Raw genomic sequence first — 15,523 nt, 5'->3', positions numbered from 1 at the left:
GAGTTAAAGATGCCACGCCACAGGCAGGGCAGCATTTCATTATTTGCCTTGCTGCCAGCCAGATGAGATCAGGGCTCGAGAATATGGAAATTAAGATTGTTCGATGGTCAGGCAACTCCACAAATGAGGGGCTTAATTTGGGAGCAGTTATGCAGCAGCGATTCAGCGGTAACCGCAGACGGCGCTCAGGAGAAGACCAGGGCTCTCATGGCACATGTTGATGTCGGTGAAAATGGTTTAGGAAACTCGGCGGAACAAATTTGTTGGCCCTTGCTGTGGTATAAGAATGGGGTCTTCACAGATTGCAACTTTTCTCTCATGTACTAGTAAAGAGTCCTTTGCAGTACCTTGTTGAACACCACCAAGGTTTAATCTGTTTGGCCCCTCAGTGATGTGTGGTCATGATTCAGGCCAACAGCTTGCCAGGTTTGTTCTTTGTCTATTTCAAAGAAAACAGCGATTACTGGATTGGTCTTCTGGGAGGTCTGGTATGGATGGCTTTGCATGAATTTCATGGTGGTATCCATGTTTGGGTCATTGCCATTGTCAATTCTGCACAGGCTTAAAATGGGAAGTTATGTTGAATAAATGGGTACAATTGGAGAATTGACCAGATCTGAGAGTGTTACTTGATTTCTGGCCCGTGAAAAAAACTGCCAAAAATTTACCAAAATCTGGAATGGGCTTCATCACAAGTCAATATTCATAAGGAATATTATTGACATTTTTTCTGACATACTGGCAATAGACTCCAAATTTCTGAATTACTTTTTATTGTGGGTTTGTTTGATATTTAAGACACTATACTATACATTGCTAAATTTCCAAAATGTGTTTCAGCAGTGTTAAAAAGATACAATAAAGTGGACAGTGCACTTTTTATTTAAGATATCATTTCTGTTTATCTTTGAAGACTGACACCGTAAAATGGTACGTTTGTGCTCCCAGGTCAGTATGAACTTCTAATCAGCTGGTCGAATGATCTCAAACTTATACTCCTACTCATTCATTATGACATGTTGTTTCCTACACTAAAAAGGGCAGTTTGGTTCACAAAAATTATACCGATGCTCATTAACTAGAGCATTATATTGAATGTCATAAAGTATAACATGACTGCAGTAAAAGTAAAAAAATGTGCCGTATCAAAATCTAAATATGATTTAATGGAAAATAGTTACAAATATTTAATTATACCTCTCTAATGAGGGAAATGACTAAAACCTGAATGGAAAGTTAAAGGAGCATTCCTGGGGCGCCACTACAAAACCCATATAAACTGTAATCATCAATCATCCAGTGACAGTCACCTTTATGTGTGAAATTACCCTGGTGTTTTGAATCAGTCGTGCAGCAGCACACATGTACTGAACAGTGAACTCGTTGGCCCGCTACATTTGGAACATTGCGTTGTAATTGTGCCACCCAGCTGTCAATTTTAATCCTTCTACGAATTGATATGATGAAGGAGAACAGATGTTTGTATTTGTGTGTGTGTGCAGTATACAGTTATGACTGAAACTCTGAATGGAAATCCACTGCTTAGTTATGGCTCTCTTGACATACCGCTACACCATTCATCTTTGTAGCTGCTTTTGTCAGGGCGGGCGGTCTTTGTGTTCACACACTGGCCATCACACATAGCTTAATTACTAAAAGTCAGCGGTCACAGTTACTTAACGCCAGTGAGAGAGCCGCAGAACGGCCAGTGGATCAATCCGACTAATGGAAAGCTGTGATGGAGAGCTGTAACACAGCTGCTGCCGACTCCACTCGGCCCATGTCTGATGATTGGACTGCTGCCAGTGTTGCGTTAATGTGATAGTATGAAGCGTTTACTCTCTCACTATACAGCAGGGATGGTTCTCAGTGATGCTTTCAGTTAGTTACACTGTGTGTATTTGCTGGATATTGGGCTGAATACAGGTGTTTCACACTTGGTTATATATACACACTTATTTACACCAAACATGCAGTATGTTAGAGTGATGGATATTAACACGAATGTATGTTTCCCACGTTCACCATCTTACTGTAGTTTAGTATGTTAGTATGCTAACACTTGCCAATTAGCATTAAACACGTAATTAGTCATAAACCAAAGTATTGTAAAAATGTAAACATTTTACCTGATGGTTGCACTAGTGAATGGATCACCATTCATCCTCTGGGAACCATGAACATCTGTACAAAATGTCCAATTCATCTAAGATGCTGAGATATTTCACTGGATAAGTGAAACTTTTGACTTGGTGGCCCGAGATGAAAGGTCACGATATTACCAAATTCATTAGGATACATCCTTTAGGGACCATTTCATGTTTTTACAAAATTTCATGGCAATCCATCTGATTGTTGTTGAGATGGTTCACCCTGGAGCCACACCGCTAGCATGGCTGAAATGTAAGGGACTGTTCGTTATTTATTTAAGGGGCCACCGGAGGAGTTTTGGGACCTTTCGTCAAAAAAGACTTGACCCTCCCTTCGCCGACAATAGATTTTGTATGACCCTCCAAAATGATTAGGAAAAGAGGCATTTCATTGATGCATTCTATACTGGTTTCACCAGCCAGCTCCAAACAGGTGAACGAGGCCTCTCCACTTCGCCGTTTTAAACAAAGTGTAATAAACGTAGAAAAGTCCAAATATACACAAAACGCGCAATCAAGCTGACAACAAATTTATATACATGGCATTTAGGAAACCTTTATGGCAACGTTGGCATGGCAAGATGCAACAGTGCAACAGTCATTTTCTTTTTTTGCGTCCCGGTGCTCCCATCGTCAGCCAGGTAATATTTTTTTTTTCACTAAAGCAGTATATGAAATCAGATGTATTACCTACCACCATTTAGTTGTTTTGTGTTATTTAAAATATTTATAAAATATCTGGTCATGCCAAACGTAATCATATTTTAAACTAGGCAATTACTCGTTTCAGCCACCAGGGGGGCAGTGCTCCTCTTGCCCCCAGCAAACTCCACATATGCGGTCAGACCCATCTGCTAGGGTGCTGATGGGGGGCCGAGACTGAGAGCTACATGAAAAAATATAATGTTGCTCTTTTCATGAATACAAAAGTTGGGTGACCCCCCCCCAGAGTAAATAATTTTGGGTGACCCGCCCCCCAGCAAAGAATAAAAAGACATGACGCTCCCCTATATTCCTCCGGTGGTCCATTCCATAAATACCGAACGGTCCCTAAGGGGATTTTATAGGAACAATTCAACTCTCCTCTCCTCTCATTAATTATATTTTATGCATGTGCACAAGGGCTTTGACAGGTAAGCCTTTCCCTGAATAAATAGATAAGACCCTAAAGCTCTTTATATAAATATAATTTATTACACAAGATGTAATATTAAATGGGTTTTAATTTTTAATTGTTGCACCAGTGCAGGGAATTGGCCACAGACAGAGGCTTTATTCAATATGATCCTGGTGTATTTATTTTTGCTCAAATTTCCACAGATAAGGTTGCTGTATTTTTTTTCATCTCTAAATTGATTACATTTGGAAGCTCCTCTCTTTGGGAAACTAAATGATGGATTTAGCCAATCTGCTTTTAAGCATAAGGTCGGTAAAACCTGAGGAGGGGAAGATGGATGATTTGGGGAAACTGACTCTGTCTCACCCCGTGAAAACGTGATTTGGTCATGATTGTCCACCCTCACTTGCTTGAGTTTCACACTTTTACTTAACCTCCCTGCCTGCGTTACAAGCTGGAATCAGATATAACAAAAGGGCCAAGGCCATCCATCATGAGCAGAGGCGGTAGTTAGAGGAAAAAAGTTTCTTATTGTCTTTTAAGTGGGTGTGATGGAAGATTCCAACTGGGTGGATGTTGTTTTTTTTTTTTAAAAGATTATATTTTGGGGGAATTTTTAGGCCTTTATTTCCACAGTACAGCTGAAGACATGAAAGGGGAGAGAGAGGGGAAATAACATGCAGCAAAGGGCCGCAGGTCAGAGTCGAACCCGCGGCCGCAGCGTCGAGGAGTAAACTTCTATATATGTGCGCCTGCTCTACCAACTGAACTAACCCGGCCACCTGGGTGGACGTTTTAAAGCAGACCTGTTTTGTCAACACCGAGTTGAGCTGAGCTCTCTCAGCTCATGTTACAGGAAATGACATGTGTCCGTCACTCTTCCCTTAAAGCAACACTAGAGCACTTTTCCTGCTTCGCTCCCCCTACAGGTTGGAAGCGGAATTGCCCATTACCACTGTCGTAATTTATCATTATGTCTCATTCGAACTACAGATCCGCTACCTAATCTGGCAAACTTGCATAATGTAATGTAATGGACAATTCCGCTTCCAACCTGTAGGGGGGCCAAAGTGTGAAAAGTGCTCTAGTGTTGCTTTAATAACATCGCCATGGGAACCCATGTGGGCCTGTCGTTGTTCACCTGCTGCTGTTACTGTATGTACTGTATGACCCAGGGGCTGATGCATAGACTGTATACGTGAAGCCATAACCTCTTGATCGCCCCCCCCTGGTGGCTGGCTGCAGTATAGGTCCTAATTCCTGCCCCCTTAATGTTGGCGGATGGGACATAGACCAAACTAAAGAATCAAAGTAGATGTCATATACATTTTTAGGTACTTGAGGTAGTTTGTTCAAGTGTTCATTTTTCTGATAAGTTTGTTTTTATTAGTTATTTAAAAACGGGGTAAAAGTCATGATTAACAGCTGTGATTGGCCCGCGATTGGTCGAGTGGGTGTATGGGCGGGACTTTGAATCTGTGGCTCCACTGCACGATCACTACTGCGTAGACCCTGGCTCCAAAATTACAAGATTGCAACGCACGTATCCGGGCTTTTAAAAATAATCAGAACAGTAAAAACACTCTAAACTCTTTTTAGTTGAAAAAAAAAATAGAAAGTAATACAATGTAGCTATTTGAATTGGTAATTTACTGGTTTATTAGTTTTCTTGACTGGCTAGCTCCCACAGTCTGTCTCGTTCATATATCCGTGGGTCTGAAATTGTTCAATATATTGCCATGTTCCTTCAGGCTGCTTGAATATTTTTTGCATGGAGAGAAATGCTGCTATCCAGCTTTCTACATAGTCCTAACCGCTACATCAGAATGACAATTTCTGCACAGCTGCTTTGCTTGTGTGTTTTTCTTTCACCACCTCAAAAGAGACCAAACCGGATCTTTGTAGTCTGCTTATTTTCTGTATCACATCAACACATTCCCTGTGGTGCTCCTACTCTGCAGAACGATCCCATTCACTTTCCAATCAAACATTTCAGTGCTATAACTACCACTGAGGGAGAGTCATGTCAACACGGTGTCTGTGGTATATAGTATGTATTGTATTCAGAAAAAAACACTTGATTTTGCAGTATTTTATGGTACTTGCTTTGTCATGGTGCACCATCCTGTTCTTTAAGCTGTCAAAACTCTTTAGAGGGCCTCATTAAAAACCTCCACATTAAGTATAATAGTGGTCGTTACCTGAGAGGGGAAACCGCACAGTGTCTGGTGCAGAGATTAATGTTAGCGGTGGAGCTATTTTTGCATTGAGATGTCTCCCTGCTGGCTAATGGGATACAAAAGGCTTCAGCACTGGGTTTCAAAGCTTCATGTGTTTGATTGCAAGCCAAGAGAAGTCAGTACTGGGGTGTCCCACCACACAATTTGCTACCAACTAAAGTAGAAACTCCATGATGAGCCCCATCGTCAGGAGGTGGACTAACCTGTCTACTTAGCAGGAAATATGCTACTTGCTAATGTTGCACATTTGGACTGGTCAAGCGATCAAGTTGCAGTCAGCTTGTGGTCAGCTCAGGAGTGAAGAATCATGATACATTGTAAGGGCACAGCCGGTGCAAGCATTACAGTATTTGGTCTCTGTTTGTATTGCAGGCTGATAGTCTGCGGTCAGAAAGGGATTCTCACAAAAGCCAACGGATAGTCGAAGAAAAATGGCTGGTGACAACTATGGTATTAAATGATCAATGATGAGTTATCCCGGTGCCTTCTTATATACAGAAAACCCACGGGATACAGTTGGTGGACAGACCTTTAAAATCACTCCCACATTATAACGGGTACTGTTTCTGTAACCATCTATTTTGACCATCTATCTTCTTATCAACTGAAGACACATTATGGCTTAGACGTGAGATTGGCATCTTCTCATCCAACTCTTTGCCAGGAAGTGAATAAATAATAATAATTTTTCCTTTTGTGTAGGAATTTGTTCCTCATGCTTTTTATGCTGTCATTAAACGTGAATGTCACTGAAAAAGATCACATTTAATATTCACACCATTCAAGAATACTTAAAGTATATTTATTAAATAATGGCGTATACATACACGTTTATACATATTTACAAAGCCTTAAATAGTCCACTTCATGTTTATAAATGTGACCAACAGTCACATTGGCAGTAGTAATGACAGCCGGTAACAGTTGAGTCTGGGAGGTGTCGATGTCTAGCTGACTGCTACCTGTCAGATGATGAACAGAACATCTATAAGAGGAAAACCAATAGAGTTAGAACTGCTGCATCCAGTCATATTTAGCGGGATTCTGCTGTGTTGATTGATGTTGCAGTGTGCAGGCTAAAGTCCAGCTACAAGTTACGATCCTCAGTGTGTAAACCACGCGCAAGGGTTTACAACATACGCCACTCAGGCACCGTTGCTTACATCTGAGGCATGACTGTTTGCCTTTTACTAAGCCGACGCTGATAATGGTGGCCATTTGAGATTTTTATGTTCTGCTTTGACGTATTTGTAATAGACCCTTGCAACACACCCTGGATCAACAACACCTCCTTTAATGTTCCGTAATTTTACAAAGTCTGCGAAATTAGGTTTTGATTTTATTTTTTTGTGTTTTATGCAGTGCAGAAACTTAAGTATTAATGGGTACATAAGTGCTACGCATGTAACTAAATCTTAAGAGCCAGTAGGATAGAATAAAAAAAATTTAAAATAAAAATTTTGAAAGAAGGCAGCAATTTAATCAGAATCTCTATTAATTATTATATAGTTTCCCTGTAAAAGGGTACACTATTCTGAATTTCCAATAATTTTCTATTGTAATGATGAAAAACAAGAAGGCTCTCACCTCTTTCTCCTTATTTGCTGTCTTGAAGACAAATATATATGTTGTGCGCTGGAAGTAGCCTTCAAGTTCCTGGCAAGTATCAAAAAACGTCCCTGTGACCTGTCCTCACAAAGGCCATCTCCGGAGGGTACCAGTCTTTGGAGCTCCTCTTCCTCACACTCTGGGGGCTTCTTCACCATGTATGTACCTGCACTGGACAGGTGAGAGGCTGCAATGTTCAGGTGAAAGGATCGATCCCACTGCCATGGCTTTTAATGAGCAGAAGTAAACCTGTCACATCTGAATTAGTTCTTGCTTGTGTTGGTTGTTTAAGCAGTACTGAACAGCTTGTCATACAGCGTCTGGAGTAGAGTGAAGAAATGGTGTTGCTGCAATTCAAGTGCTAAGCGGGCAAACTCTAGTTTTCGTTGAGGATATCGATCCATCAGTACTCTTATCCTCTCCGTCTCAAGTTTATAAGACATCTGCCTAATGTAATTCTTGTATATGACATTATCTCTCTGATTTCTGTATGATCCTCTACTTTCAAACCATAAATGGCTGTGATGCACCAAGCAGTTAATGTGAATGATTGTCCATATTAGCCCTGTGATAGACGATCTGTTCAGGGTGAAACCAACTGTTTCTTACCCAATTAGATAGGGTTGCAGCCCTACATGACCCTGCACAGGATAAGTGTGCGTAGATCATGTATGGAAGGATGGTGCGTCAAATGTTTTAGATTTGTAATAACATTTTAATGGCACTACCAGCTGTTAAGGATATTATCACCTTAAATGATGTTATACTAATGTCTAGTAGACACTGAACACAATTGGCGTTCTTTTGGAGACGTGTTTCTGGCCACCTGATGAATGTTAGTCCAATATTCACTCTCCTTTTAGCTCTGTTTTGGTCTCCACTAACTCCTGAGGTGAATATTTGACTCTTAGCTGCTAAATGCTCCACTATGTTCACCAACTAGTTGCTAACTGTGCTTATTAGCATTAGCAACTTTATACCTGCTGAACATCAGCGTGTCAGCATTGCCAGCTGTTTAGCTGGTGTTAGAAGTTGTTTGGTGCAGAATGTGGCAAAGGTTAGCTGTTCATTTCAACCTGTTATACTTTATGATCAGTGTCATATTAAACAAAATAAAAATCCCGGTCAATAATTCTCTAAAATATTTTTGATACGGCTACCCTCCTCCCCTCAATTGAAACTGCCTTTCTCTTCCATTTGGTTTTCACTTTTAACTGATCTGTTCCTGCATTATGTTCTGCACCAGTTTCCTATTTCAACAGCAAATGCATCAAATGAAATAAGTAACGTACTGTTTCATAAGGACTTTGAAAGGCTGTGTCAAAGAATTGCTCATGCATCATTAGGAAGATGCCACGCATCATTATGAGACATTTAAACACGGTGACAGTGCCAGGACATTTTTTTCATCTATCAAAGGTAGATTCTGCCTGTCTCCTTCCCCCTTGAGGCTTCATTCCTTGTGCTGTTCAAGATGAGAAGTGGTTTGAGTTAAAGAAGGCAGCAACAAGACAAGCTGAGCTCCTTGCCACTCTTCTTCTCATGTGTGCAGGACAGCCTGCACTCTGGAAACGGATATCAGTAAATCAAGTTGAGAGTAATCTGGCAGAGAAACTGGGGAGAAGGTACATCTTCAAAGGGATTCTGAGGAAGAACATTAAGAAAACTAAATAATCCATCAGGAATCAGAGAATGTGATGAACGTGGTGTGTCCAAGAGAGCTTAGTCATGAGCTGTTGCATTTGCAGGTATCCTGTGTGAACTCCTTAAGGGAAAATTGTAACCATCAGTGTTTTCTTCCTCTTTAGCACAGAAGGGTGTCTTGTTGCCTGGGACGAGCCAAGACTCTGTCATGGCCTTTATGACCCTTACCTTTTATCAGTCCCGAAATCCTGAAGTGGCCTTGGGCTTTCGTCTGTAATGAGCAAATATTAAACAAAGTGCCCCATAATCCTGTGGTTCCTTCTTTTTGAGCGAAAAAAATCCTCTAACTGATCGATGTGTGGGGGCCAAGGAAAGATATGGCATAATGTCCTTGGATGAGAAAAAAGGGCACCTTTTTTCCGAGCTTATGTAAGAGGAGGGGAGAAGGAGAGGAAAAGAAGGCCACAATGTTTCCTCTTCCAAAATGTGTTAAGTGAAAGCTCACATAAATCCCCTTGAAAGTGGATTAGCAAAAATATCTTTTCCTCTTAGGTTTCATTCAGACAGGAGCCAGTCTTGGAAAAGGGGTGTCCTTATCTAAACATTGGACGGAATCTTATTAATCAAAGGCAGCAGTGCGCGAAACGTAAGTCTAGGTTTTGGCCTAGTGCAGCATGGTTAAAGTCACTCGCTTTTCACAGTTTCCACCCAAACAGTGGAAGCTGGCACCACGTTATAGGAAAGCTCAATTATAATATCAGGTTGGTGTTATTACTGTTGATTATGTGCTTTTGAAGACCCGACTTGCCCCTGAGTTCACTTCCTCTCCTCTTCCCTGGTTGAGACGTGCTCTTTGAAATCAAACTCCTTGGAGGTTAATGAATCACCGGCCTGGTTGCCTGTTTTACTTTCACCCTTGCCCTTTGTCACATTGATGCACACTCGCGCACACATTGGATTTGAGCCCCACGTGTGTAATTTTGAAAATTTGGGATGCCCGTTGGAGTGGGTTCTTTCAATCACGGGCCGCCCTGCAAACCAGCAGTCTGTGTTTTCTTAAACTCTGTCATGTTCATTTCAAATAAACTCAAACATTGCCTGAGTTATTGCATGCTTGTAAATAATCTGCATTCATTAGATCCCAGAGACGAAAAGGACTCCATATATTGGTGTAAACCTTAAACCTTGCATTCATAGATATATTTTTTTTGGGCCAGTTGGGGGCAGTGCACCAAGCTGTAAACACAACATTGACATGTTATCACCCTTTAAAGTTGTTTTGGCTACTGTGTTAGCAAAGAGTTTTCTATTTCCACATTCAGCAGACACATAGCAACATAAGCATTCATTTGGAGTTGTGTTTGTGGCTCCCGGGCGAGCGTAGGTCCAATATTCACTCTTCTTTTACCATCAACTCCTGAGGTTAAATATATGGCTCTTTAGTACCTACATTTTCCACTATGTTTTCTGCTAGTCGCTAACTTTGCCCGTCGTTTAGTGCTGGGCAGTTAGCGTACAGTAGAGAGGGTTTATCTGAACCTTTTTTAGTGAAAACAGCTGCCTGCTTTAAACAGGGTTTATGAGAGCGATAAAAGTAACCTTCAGGTTGCAGACCATGAAACTAAAACAATTACCTAAAAAAATACAAGAAAAAGCTTTTGGGTAGTAATTCTCTCTCTCCCCATTCTCTGTGGTCGCTCTGTCGGGCTCTACTTGTGAGCTGTCAGCACCTAGAGCCACGCTGGTAGCTTTCAGTATTTGACCAAAACCTATGATATTTCCTGCTTCCTCCCTACATTTTCTTTGCTTTCACACTTCCTGTATCTAGGGAAATGCCCAGTGAATGTAATCCAGGCAGCAAATTAAATCCATTTTTATGAAGTGTATATAAATGTATTTCATAGGAGATAGGGTTTGCAAATAAGGGATTTTAGTCATCAATCCCATTTCTTGACATGATAATAACATAACCCAGCACTGGACCCTCTTTGGAAGTATCCAGTCCTCTGCCAGATCCTAATGGTTCAGTCCAGTTGGGGTGTGCAGGATGCTTGACATTGGCACAGGACAGCTCGCTTGTTTGCTTAGGGAAACAAGTTTGATAGATTCCCCCTTTTAAGACTCCAGCAAGTGAGAGTTTAGCTGTCATGCATCATTAGCCTGTAGCTCAGTCTGGTTCCAGCATATTGCACGTCTTTTTAAGGAAGATGGATGCAAACTTCAAAATGATAAGGAAATGGTTGTCAGATTATTCTGGTGTTAAGACACTAAAAGTGTGAGAAAATAATTTCTGTAGACAGGGGGGTGGGGGGAAATCTCTTGAGAAGTAAGCAATCGGCATGTTCATCTCAACCGGGCCTCCATTTAGCCTTGAGCAAGGACATCTGGTCACTTAGGTGGTTTTCAGTTCATCTGAGCACACACACACACACACACACACACACACACACACACACACACACACACACACACACACACACACACACACACACCAGCAAAGCTTCTCTTAATGTTCACATGCTTGACTTATGTTTTCTTTACCCCTGGCTTGTAGTTTTGCAACATTTTAATTTTCGGCATTGATGGCAGAGAGGACACGTTTCAGTGCAATGTTAGTGTTCAGTGGAGATCTCATGTTATATTTACACACCTAATAGTAGGCTGTATTTTTATAAAGGTTTTTTATATCCGTTATTTGGTTTCCCACAATGCAGTAAAGTCTCTGGGGTGTATATACTGTAGTTTAAAAGTCTGTAAACTGTTGAGTCTATCTGAGAAACGTGCTGTATTACATTTCCAGCCATGTATTTTACCAGTTTCCCACAGGTATAAGATGAATTTTCACATTTATTCATCATCATTCATTCCTGATTTGCAGACCCCAACACACAGACACTTTGCAGGTGACTAATTATATATAGTCCAACGTTAAATTTGATCTTTTACTCATCTTTTAAAAAAACAGACCGTTACGTTGTGGCCCAACAGCTGCTACATGTGCAGATCCATACCCAACAAAAATGTGCTTGTACATGAGATGATCTTGGTCATCCGAGGAGGCTTATGCCCACATTTTACTGGAGTGACTTATGTGTTGTTACAGATGGCTCCGCAGTCTAAGTGACTGCAGCTAAGCAGTGGTGAGTGTAGGGCTTTAAACCAGATTTGATTTGTCTTATTTAAGAGTCCACTCCGTGGCTCTTTCCCACACAAAGCTGGTGTAAGTTTTGCTGCGGTTGCTTAGCAGCACTTGTGTTTTTTTCGCCCCACAACTAAAAAACCTGCAACCCTCTACTACGCGAAGTACCTCAAATACCCCAAATCCACATCCCCTGCTCTGCTTCGCTCTGCCTTGGCACAAACCCGGGGAGGCAGGCAGTTGACCCGGGTCATTACACGGTGTTTGTGACCCACGGAGAGCAGCTGAGAGGCCCCTGTTCTGTGAATGTGTGCATCCTTGAGAATGCGGGCCCTGCTATGCTGCTAATGGGCCCTATCCAAGATGCCCCTCACCACCCCCCGCCCGTCTCCCCCCCGAAGAGGTGGGTTACTACGTCTTCTGATATCAGATGTCTTCTGCTGTGAATTCCTCCTGAGCCCATAACGATTCTCCTCATCAAGAGGGACGTGCGGTTAAGGGCACGAACCAAAAGACAAACCCAAAATGCTTAGTAAATGATTGCAAACAGAAACATAAGTTTTACTGCAATTTACTTACATTTCCCACCATTGCTCCAGAGAGGTGAAATGGCATCAAATAGATCTGTTGGAGACACTATGATATGAATAACAAAGAGCTCGTTGCATCACTGGACTGGTGTATCTGGTTCCTTTTTTTTCCTTACATACAGAAGAATCCGTACTTTAATATTAAGCGTTAAGATGTGGTTTTGTTTTTGTTTTGTATGTTTTTAACCGAGTGGTGTATTGACTTACATGACACCTTCTGATAGGATCTTTGTTTTTCAGGTTGCTGTTTGGGCTAACGATGGGGACGCAGTGTTCATCAGGGAATTCACTCTGATTCGACGAGACCATCTTGCAGAAGAGCCGCTCCACGATAGCAGCCAAAAACCAGAAGACCCTGTAAGTGCCTGATCAGAAAACACTGCACTTGTTGTTGAACTCCACCAGCACGCTTTTTTCAAATTCCCTCCCTCCTCCCCCACCTCTTTTTTTTTTTTTTAAAATAAGAAATAAATTGAGGTGTCAGATAAAACTAAATCAGCCAATAAATCTATTGCAGTATGTTTACGTAACGCACCGTACAAGAGGAGTGAAAAATCCGCCATATTACACCTCAGTAATGAATACAAGTGAATGATGATCGTGGGACATTGGGAGTGAAGGGCGGGCTGACCTGGCTTGATGTGAAACAGGGCAACCCAGGCAAACACGCGCACAGGGGCGCACTTAACACATTCAAGGGTGGGGTGGATTTTTTTTTTTTGCATCGCATTACTCCCACTCTGTCATCACCTTTTGATGAGACATGAGTCCTGGCCGTAGCAGTTTTTCTTAAGCCGATCTCTCGCCCAGATGTTTTATCTAATTGGGTGGAAGGGAGGGTAGAGCTGCCGTTGTCACAGAATTCTTTTTTGGACAGTATTTCATTATCACCAACAGTTGTCTTGAGGTGATTTTTTTTCTATTTGCTGTGAGGACATGACTCAGATTTTTCTGGTTTACATGCACTGTATTTCCCACATATCTGACCTCCTCCATCAGATGAAAGGTGAAAAGTCCTTCCTGCACAACTTTCACAAGCCTCCACGCTTGAGCGAATGACCCTTTTGACTTGACATATAGAATATTCAGCAGCCCTCTACACCCGTTGAAGACCGATCAAATGTAGTGACATTTCTTTTGAAACCGATGATCTGCTTGAACTTGCCATCACACTTTAAAGCAGGATCATGAGGGCTTACTTGAACATTCACATGTGCAGGGTAGCCTTACAGATCAGTGGTGGCGGGGAGAGGTCATTTTCAGTTTTAAAAGGGATTAGAGATCATTCTGGAGGGAAACTTTTTATTTATTTATTTATTAAGTGTAATATTCATTATGACTTTGCCCTACCTAGTATTTTAAAGTGACATATATTTGATACTGTTCCGTTCCATCTTTGCTTTTTACATGCTCTTTGATATCCCAAAGGCAGACTTAATGGAAAAACCATTTAAAAACTATCAGAAGTCAAGAATGTAAATGGCGTGGTACATGCTTATAGTACTGTAGTTAGAAACCACAAACAGCTATCTTTACAGCATTTGGATTTCATACTGTAACCAAGCAGCAGTGTGATTTATGATGTACTGACCTCAAGCACATTTTTGAATGTGCATCAGTGAATGGTTTTCAAACCAAACAACATTTATACATCCACTCCCACATACTGTATTTGTGCCATCCAGGCCTCAGTTGCTCTTTATGTGTTTCATAATAGTATAGTGGGTTGATTTATTTTTTTGCTATCAACATACAGGTGCAAATAAGGTGCCTCTCATTCACCTTTATTGTAAATTGAAGGAAGAGTTCAACATTTTGGGAGATTCATTTATTTGCTTTCTTTCCAAACTTGAGATGAGAAGCGCTAGAGCCAGAATACAGTTAGCTTAGCTTAGCATAAGGATTTGTTAAAACAACCAGCTGCTGGTTGTAGCCTTATATTTAAAAAAATATATAGGAGAGTGGTATCATTCTTTTATCTACAGTAACTCTCTGCCAAAAATGCAATAAATGAGTTTCCCAAAAAAACAAAACATTATTTAATTAATGAGCTTTAGAGGTGTTGGAATTTTGGAGAGAGCCAGGCTAGCTATTTGCCCCTACATCCAATCTTTATGCTAAGCAAAGCTAATTGCCTCCTGGCTCTAGCTCCACACTTAATTCACAGGCATGAATGTGGTATCAATCATGTCATCTAACTCTCAGATGACATGAACTTAGAACCATTCATTTAAACCACTGTTGGCTTAAATGTCTAGCTTTAAGAAAGAACTTATGCACTTTATTTCAACCATAAAATAGTTGTAACCGCTTCTCCCTTGATCACTGTTGCCTGTAATATTCACTTTTGTCTCTGTTGGACAGAAGCATGACAGAATGCTGCCCTTTGACCTTTTAAATATGATGCCATGATAATAAAGAACAAATTAAGGATACTGTCAGTATCTCGGATGACTCTTACAGAATGTTAAGGGTCAGAACCTTAAACTGGACGTAACCGCCTGCTAGTTTTCTCTCCCATTAATTTGAACCGCAGGACAGGTTAAAAAGTGGTTTCTTAAATGGAATTGTGGTCCTTTGCTACATGTATGATGCTAACATGTCTTCAGATGGGGAGCCTACAGACTCCCAGGAGCCGCACTTGTGATTTCTTTCAGCACTCAGTCAATTTTGGTCTTGGTACGCCTGTAGCGCTTTTATGTGTTGGATCTTGGTTCAATATTAAGCTTGATTCCAAGCCAAGACAAACGCTGCTTAATTAGCAAGCAACCCAGGAGGCGGATCTCAGACTCCAAAGTGTATTCGCTTTCTCTAGTTTAACTTTCATGAGTATGTGCCAGGGTCGGTTGGTGGGCAATAGGACTGACCTCCCCAGCACCCTTTACCCTATTCCTCAAGAGGGCCACAGATGAATTGTTCTCTCAGAAGGAAAGTGTTTTTTCTGGCAGCCTCAGCATGAGCAACTTCGATGGAATAGAGCTGTCTTAAACAGCTTAGGCCTAACATACCTTTTGTAAATGAACCGATATTTATTA

At 41.2% G+C, this 15,523-nt stretch overlaps 1 protein-coding gene across 3 annotated transcripts in view; it reads left to right on the top strand.

Annotated features, from left to right (window-relative positions):
• LOC114545734 (ADAMTS-like protein 1) overlaps positions 1-15,523 on the top strand; it is a 95,459-nt gene that overhangs the window by 23,260 nt on the left and 56,676 nt on the right. For all 3 annotated transcript variants that reach the window (XM_028564209.1, XM_028564208.1, XM_028564211.1), the window contains exon 2: positions 12,729-12,845. In XM_028564209.1, the coding sequence (XP_028420010.1) occupies positions 12,729-12,845 (117 nt within the window). The remainder of the gene's footprint in view (positions 1-12,728; positions 12,846-15,523) is intronic.

This window comes from Perca flavescens, chromosome 19 (genome assembly GCF_004354835.1).
Source record: "Perca flavescens isolate YP-PL-M2 chromosome 19, PFLA_1.0, whole genome shotgun sequence".
NCBI classification, from domain to species: Eukaryota; Metazoa; Chordata; class Actinopteri; order Perciformes; family Percidae; genus Perca; species Perca flavescens.
The sequence above is the reverse complement of the archived record's forward strand: the minus strand, read 5'-3'. Positions and strand labels throughout refer to the sequence as shown.